The sequence below is a fragment of the Strix aluco genome, chromosome 13 (genome assembly GCF_031877795.1).
Source record: "Strix aluco isolate bStrAlu1 chromosome 13, bStrAlu1.hap1, whole genome shotgun sequence".
Classification (NCBI taxonomy): Eukaryota; Metazoa; Chordata; class Aves; order Strigiformes; family Strigidae; genus Strix; species Strix aluco.
Window position 1 is genome coordinate 18,747,218 of NC_133943.1, and position 7,605 is coordinate 18,754,822.

Below are 7,605 nucleotides of genomic sequence, written 5' to 3' on the forward strand. Positions count from 1 at the left end.
GTGCCTTGCACCTGGGGGTGGTGTGAGATCCAGCACAGTGGGGTACCACTGCTCAGAAACCCCCTCTGCCTGTCTGTCTGCAGAAGGGGAGGGAGGGATGCGGAAAGGGTCCATCTTCAGGAGTTTTCCTTGAAAAAACCCTAGGTGCGTACACTTCTTGGAAACCTTTTGCTTGAGCAGTAGCTTTCCCTGCTCTGTGATTTTTAGGAAGTGGGGGCTTGCTTTCTTTGCAGAGGGAATTGCTCCCACTTGTATGGAGGGCTGGTATCTCCACAATTTGTCTTAGAGCCTGGTGAGCTGAACTTGTGGAAGGGTGATAATTAAACAGGAGAGTCATCCCCTTGTCACTTGAAAGGTTGAGTCCCACTGCACCCTGTGCTAAGCAGGCATTCCTGGGTTGTCACAGACGTGTTTCCTATGGTTTGGTGTTTGTTATTATTTGCAGCACATCATCAGTGCATTCAGTCGCCTTAGCAGAGGGCTTCTAACTGCGGTGTCATTTGAAGAGGGGGAAGTGTTTTAACATAAGCTTAGCTAACAACAGCTTAACACAGCATCACTCGTAGGGCTTAATTTGTGCCCTGATTTTGCAAACAGAGAAACCTTTCAGTCTTAGAGGCATCTCTCCCTGCACTGTGGTGTTACCCGAGCTGCTTGCGCGAGCTTATTGTTGCCGTAAAAGCCGAGTGAAGTTTGGATTTGCCGGTGCCCACTGAGCCAGATTTGTGAAGCATAAATGAGAAAACCTGCCCTGGCCTCCCTTTCCCATAAAAAGCTGCTCAGGTGGCTTAGTGTGGCAGGCTAATAGGGAGAAGGCGGAGGCGGCGGCTGCACCTGCTAATGCTTTGGCTCAGGCTGGTGGCACAGAGGCTGCCGCGAATTCCCCCTGAGCAGCAAGCTGTTAGTGGCAGGAATGCCTCGCTCGGAGGAGCGCTCCTGCTACGACAACAAAGAGCCCTTTGATCCTTTCCATTTGGAGAACTTAAAATGAGAAAGCCAAACTACAATAAGACCAAGTTGGGTCATAAAAAGGAGAGCAGGAGCACCAAAGCGCTCCGAAGTGTAATTGTAGAAGCAGCAAATGCTTTGGCACTTAATTCTGCTTTAGTGTCAGTTCAACATGTTTCACGTTTAATACTGGAGAGCCCGTTGCCAAATGCTCTGCACAAACAATCCGGTGCTGCTCCTTGGTAAGCTCAGGGCACTCGGAGAGCCCCTGGCTGCAGCGCAGCTCCTTCAGCTCCACTACCCTCAGCTGCACGTGGGATGGAATTGGCCTGTGGTGTATAAACAGTCCCGCTCTCAAGATATCCCTTTCTGGAGGGGGAGCCTTGGATGGCTGCTGCAGCTCCAACCCTGTTTGATAAAGGGACTGGGACCACTTGGGTCCACTGCCTTGTCACTGGGCAGTGGCTTGCTGGGGCTGGGGCTGGCCCCCTGCTATTGTTCACAGGAGATGGTCCGCCAGAGCCAGTGCTTCGTGCTGCTCGGGCTTTACCAGCACCGCTGTGCTTTCCCTCGCAGACGTGGGTGATGCCCCAGGGGTTTCTGTGGAAGGTGGTGTTTAGATCAGGCATTTTATAAGGCATTTATCAGAAGTCTGGCTGACAGCTGCCACATCTTCCCCTGGCTATTAGAGGTGAGTTTAAAGAAAAAAATGCTCTGACTTATTTCTCTACAAAGAACTGACCTGCAAATTGTCGCCTCCGTGGTGGCATGGCCTCATTTCATGGCCAGGCAGCAGCCCCTGGGAGCAAAACTGGCAATTTGGGGGTGGCTTGCCACAGGTTTGAGGAGGTGCTGACTTGAAGAGGACCCGTGCCTTTTGTGGGAGCAGAGTTGTGCCTCTGCAATGGCTCTTGCCCTGCTCTAAGCGGGGAGCTTGGCTGGAGATGCTGCCTGTGGAACGGTGGTGAGCAAAACACAGGAGCAGCTCATCCCCTGAGCATGTGTGGGACATCTCGGGGTCACAAAGCCCTTGTGCCCACCCTGCTCTGTGGGGCTGATGGGGATGTGGGTCCTCCCCTATCATGTGGCAGTGCCATCGCACCAGGCCAGGCCATTCCTGCACAGCTCTGAGGCTTTCAAGAACTCTTCTTTATTTTAAAGGATCAGTTCAAAACATAAACCTCCATATTCTGAAGGGCAAGCACTCTGCAAGGTGCATCCTGACAGTTAAGTATGTATGAAATGCGGCTTGGCAGCATCTCCCAGCTGGCGTCTGCAGCAGAGGGTGCAGCCCCGTGTCGGCAGTAAGCGATTGCTCTGGGAGCTCCTGGGAAAGGGCAAGCAGGTGGCTGGAGCGGGGAGTGATGCTTGGCCAAAGCCTTTTTTTCTTCCTTCCTCCTCTCTTTGGAGGAGTGAGGAGATGGGTGACAGACCCAATGAGTGTTTTGTGATGTTTAAATAGGGACACGGTTAGACCTTAAGTGATGGGCACCTGCTGAAAACAAGGTGACACTTAAAAATTATTGAAAACCCTCATAAATTGCTTTTTCCCCTAATAGATTACCATGGGTCCAGTTCTCCATGGTGTAGGCAATATGTGTGAGTGATTTATTCTATTGAGGATTATAACAAATGCTGTAAAATCATCTTGTAAGTATTTGAAAATCATTTGTCTGTCTCTGACGTGTCTTAGCATGTACAGGAATGCTCTGTTTGGGGAAGTGAGGTCCTTATCCTGATTAATCTTGAGGTACTTGTAAATGTTACTGTAATTTCATGTTATCAAATCATTTAGCTCTTCCTCTTCCAGAACGAACTTATTTTATCTCATGCACCTTGTTTACTTCAAATTAGCCCTGAGGTTGGCCTGAAGTTGCACCTTATTATTCCTCCACCTCCTGTCTCCGTCTTAGGCTCTGTCGGCAAATTTGAAGGTATAAGTAAATACTTTTTGTTATTAATAGAATAACTTCCCCCTCCTACACACACGTTTTCTTTTCATTCCAGTCTTCGTTTTCCATGAGAAACTGACATTGCAGTAGAAGTGGAAACCTCCCAAATTGCATGAAAATGCCTTAATTCTCCTAGCAACAAGGTCAGGGCTCAAATCCAGGACCTTTCCACGAGTGTGGGGGAAACAGCCTTTCCAATTACCTGCTCCCCCTGCGGTATGGATCCGGTCGGTTCATCAGCACCTGGGTTTGGGTGGATTTGAAACTCAGCCATGGTATTGTTTAAAAATTCTCTATTCATAGGGGAAGGGTTTGTAGTGGGCTGAGCCCTGAGAAACCTGGGGCTGGTTTTATGGCTTCCCATTGAAACCTGGTGGAACCCTGTGGTGTCGACTGATTTCCCCCTTCCCCACTCATGTGGCTTTGATCAAACCCAGGGCTTGGAGAACGACCCCCCCAGGATCTGGAACCACTGAGCTTTGCCCAGTTCTGTCATTCATCAAAGTGTTTGTGAGCTTCCAGTTGTAGATGATAAAATTAGGACCTTTGTGCCTAGCCTGGGATGGAGATTGCTGGTCCTATGGCAGATCTGGCTTTGCCCCCATATAGGGCCTTATAGTGGCCTTCCAGTACTTAAAGGGGGTCTACAGGAAAGATGGGGAGGGACCCTTGATCAGGGGGTGTAGGGATAGGACAAGGGATAACAGTTTTAAACTGGTTTAGGTTAGATATAAGGAAGAAATTATTTCCTTTGAGGATGGTGAGGCCCTGGCACAGGTTGCCCAGAGAAGCTGTGGCTGCCCCCTCCCTGGAAGGGTTCAAGGCCAGGTTGGACGGGGCTTTGGGCAACCAGGGCTAGTGGAAGGTGTCCCTGCCCATGGCAGGGGGGTGGAACTAGATGATCTTTAAGGTCCCTTCCAACCCAAACCATTCTGTGATTCTTAACTCCCTCCAGTGCTGTGTATGCTGTGTAAATTAGAGTCCTGAATCCAGCCTGAGATCCACATGCTGCCGCATTCAAAGTGCAGTTCTGGGTCTGTTAGTCTAGATCTCCAAGCTGAGCTGAACCGTTTGCCAAAGTCTTGAACTAGCGGCTGCATTGGGAAAGGAGTCCCAGCAGGGTGGGTGTTTTGCTGCAGATGGTTTGGGAGCAGCACTCATGCACAGGAGCTTCTGGCCTCCAGTTCTGTGCTAATCCTGGCTCCCTTTGTGAGAAGGAAAGTAATTTAGGGACATGGCTTCCTAAGCCGGGTCCTTGAGCTTTGGGTGGTTGCTTTTAGGCTGAGATTGAAAGTTGGGAAAGAGGAAGGACAATGTCCCCTCTGTCACCAGAAATGAAACCGTCTTCCAAACAAAAACCTACCCTGAGAGAGCAGAGGTGTAAAATCAGGCACTTGTGTCACCCCTTCTGGCAGTGGGGCTGGGGCAGGTCTGGTGGCTGAGAACACTGCTGCCACAAGCTGCAGCCGCACTGGGATGCCGTTGGGATTCCATCCCATCTGGGGAGCTGTGCCAGTGTGGGGACAGCCCATTCCACTGCTCACATCACTCAGGGATGCGACTTGAAGCCAAGCCTGGGGTGTGCAATGCGGCTCCAAAATCACCACTGGTTTCGGGGCTCTCCAGGGTCCCAGGGACTGGAGTGGGGTTGGGGACCTCAATGCCTCTGGCACCCCTCTGGCTCATCCCTGGAGCTCCATGCATGGTTTATTTGACAGGTATCATGCCCGAGATGCTGCAGGGCAGAGTTTTCAAAGCGCTGGGAAGACTTGGACTAAGGCTTGTAATGATTTTGATGGGATTTGGGTAGTTATGGATGCAAGCCCATAAGGTATTTCAGAAAACATATCAAAAGTGAGTGGTAGAAGGGGAAACGCTGTTGTCTGGCCCATATGAGATTCTGATTTTTAAAATTTTTCTGATTAGATATGATGTTTCCCTGGCACGAGTTCAATTTATCCTCCTTTCCTAATGGGAAAAGCAAAGCTAAATGTCTTGTTTTGCTTGCAGTTGAAGGAGCTGCCCCGGGTAAACTTAACTGTTGTCTTTCTCTCCTTGGATAGGAGTGTTTAAAAAAAATGGAATTATGACCTCATGCTTTCATGCTTTTTCTTTTTTTAATCATTTCTATTTCAGCTGATGTTTGTTACTGCTCCGATTAACAATGTTTGAGCCAAAACCAAGGTCCAGATGTGATTATTTTATTGATGCCAAATTGGGTTTTGGTCACTGAGCTTGCATTTGGATAATGAATTTTTTTCTTTTTTTTTCCTTTTTCAGCCTGATGGCACCAGCAAGGAGTGCGTCTTCATTGAAAAAGTCCTAGAAAATAACTATACGGCACTGATGTCAGCAAAATATTCAGGCTGGTATGTTGGATTCACCAAAAAAGGGAGGCCACGAAAAGGGCCCAAGACCCGGGAAAACCAGCAAGATGTACATTTTATGAAGAGGTACCCAAAGGGGCAAGTGGAGATACAGAAACCTTTCAAGTACACGACAGTCACCAAGAGGACTAAGAGAATACGACCCACCAACCCCAGTTAAAAATAGACAAAAACAGTGTCACAATAATAAACCACAAAAAAAAAAAAACTGCACCAGAGGAATATTTTTACATTAAAAATAAGGAAGAAGCTCTATTTTTGTACATTGTGTTTAAAAAAAAATAAAAATAAAAAAAATTAATAAAAGACTAGATGGCAAACGCTGGGGAAAAGCTGTTAGGGATTTATTGTGACTTGAAAAACAAAATGAACTGCTTTATTTAAATTGACTTCTTGTTGTTGATGACACACAGGTGCTTATTTCGCTTTTTTGGAAAGGACAACTTTTCAAGCATATCCCCAGAGGAAAAAAAAAAAAAAGTAATTATTAAAAATAAATAAATAAAACCAAAGAAAACCAAAGTTCTTTCCCAAAGTTACTGAGACCCTGCCCCGAAAAGTGCCGGTTTTGCAGTAATCTATTTATTGTCTGCTGCACGCCGGCCCGAGACAAGATGGTGTGTGCCGCAGTGATTGAGTTTCCGTGGAGTTCTCGACGCATCGATCTTCTGTAACCTTTCTGACGACATAAGGTGTCACGGCTCTGTGATCCTGCATTATGCTCAGTTCTGGAGAATGCTGCTAAATACATTCAAGTGACTACAAGATGACCTAGTACACCAATGATAAGGGAATATTTTAAAACCAGCTATATTATATATATTATATATATATAAGCTATTTATTTCACCTCTCTGTATATTGCAGTTCCATGAACCAAGTATTACTGCCTCAACAATTAAAAAAATTATTTAAAACACATGTACATATTTTTGCTGTTCACACTTCTTTCCCCTCCCTGAGTAGTGGTTTTTTAATGCATATTTTTCTTTTACGTCAGGGCAACAGGATATGTTTGGGGTAGTTTCCCCACTATAAGCTTCACTGCTAATTCTGTAATTCCTCCTCTTCCTTAATATCATCTTCCTCTTCCTCCCTTGTTGTTTCCACAAGGAAGAAATCTTGCGTGGGGTGATGATGGGCTGAAAGGGGGGGAATCCACACCAGCATTTTTCAAGAGCAGGAGTAAATTTGATACTTTTCAGCCCAATAAATATTTCCTAAAGCTTTGGCCAAGTAGGGGGTAAACTGGAAAATTAGCATCTGACTCAATTAACACGTACTTACGTGTGGCTTGTGTTTCCTTGACTGGAGGTTTTGAGATGGGCTATTTGTTTCAGCTATTTGATTCAATATTGTATCTTTTAAAACTTGCCCTTAACCGGACAGATCCCTCTCCCTTGCCCTGCATCGTTCTCCCAGCCCGTCAGTGACTTGCTTTCCTGGTCAGTGCAGCCAGCTTTCCTCCCACATGTTTTGCATAGGATATGGATGATGTAAAGCCACATATAAACCCAAGGTGTGAACCTGTATATATAGACTGAGCCATGCGGTGGGGGGGGGGTGGGGGGGGTGAGATGGTGTTAAACAGAGAGTGGGAAAAAGAAGCAAGATGAAATAACTGACCTCAAACTTTAGCTGAAATGACAACCGAGACCAAGTGAAGCTCTGAGGAGAAGTTTGCTTGACTTTTTCCTTCTCTCTGTGTGCAGACATTGTTACACTCCCTAATTCCAGCCAGGGCTGAAAATGCTCAAAGCCACTAAGAAAGCTTTTTCTTGTTAATCAGAAGAACAACTCTCCCCAGAACAAGCTTTCTCAAGATAACTTTGAGAGCTGCAGCCAAATCCTACAGATCAAAGCCATTTGGGAGATGGTGCAGATGATAAGCATGCAAACTTGAGGATGCTTATCTGAACCAATCTCCAAACCTCGCAAGCCTAGAGAAAAATGAACAGTGCTAAGCAGGATCACTCCGTGCTGCTCCACAAAAAGCCGGGCAGCCTTACAGGTGCTGCCTTCACCCCAGCTAAGCATGGGCGGCCACTCGCGCAGCCCCTCTCCCAGTGAATACACTGGGAGCTGCTCTCCTGGTGCACTTGGGAGGCCAGCGTGGAATCGGGACATGATGGCAAAGTGGTGGAATTGGTTGGTGGAGGCTGGAAGGCTTTGCCAGCTTTGCCTTCAGATTGATTCATGTGGGAGAGATTTGGGGAAGGTTCAGAGGAGCGCTGGGGGTGGAGGACTGGGAGCGGCTGGAGATTTGCTGTGTTAGTACCTCCAAGAGGAGAAACCCCATTGATTTCCAGAGTGAGAAA

At 47.1% G+C, this 7,605-nt stretch overlaps 1 protein-coding gene across 1 annotated transcript in view; it reads left to right on the forward strand.

Annotated features, from left to right (window-relative positions):
• FGF18 (fibroblast growth factor 18) overlaps positions 1-6,212 on the forward strand; it is a 72,984-nt gene extending 66,772 nt beyond the window's left edge. Inside the window, exon 5 of the mRNA XM_074838340.1 lies at positions 5,181-6,212. Within this exon, the coding sequence (XP_074694441.1) occupies positions 5,181-5,447 (267 nt within the window). The 3' untranslated portion in view covers positions 5,448-6,212. The remainder of the gene's footprint in view (positions 1-5,180) is intronic.
• Positions 6,213-7,605: the final 1,393 nt, after the last annotated feature.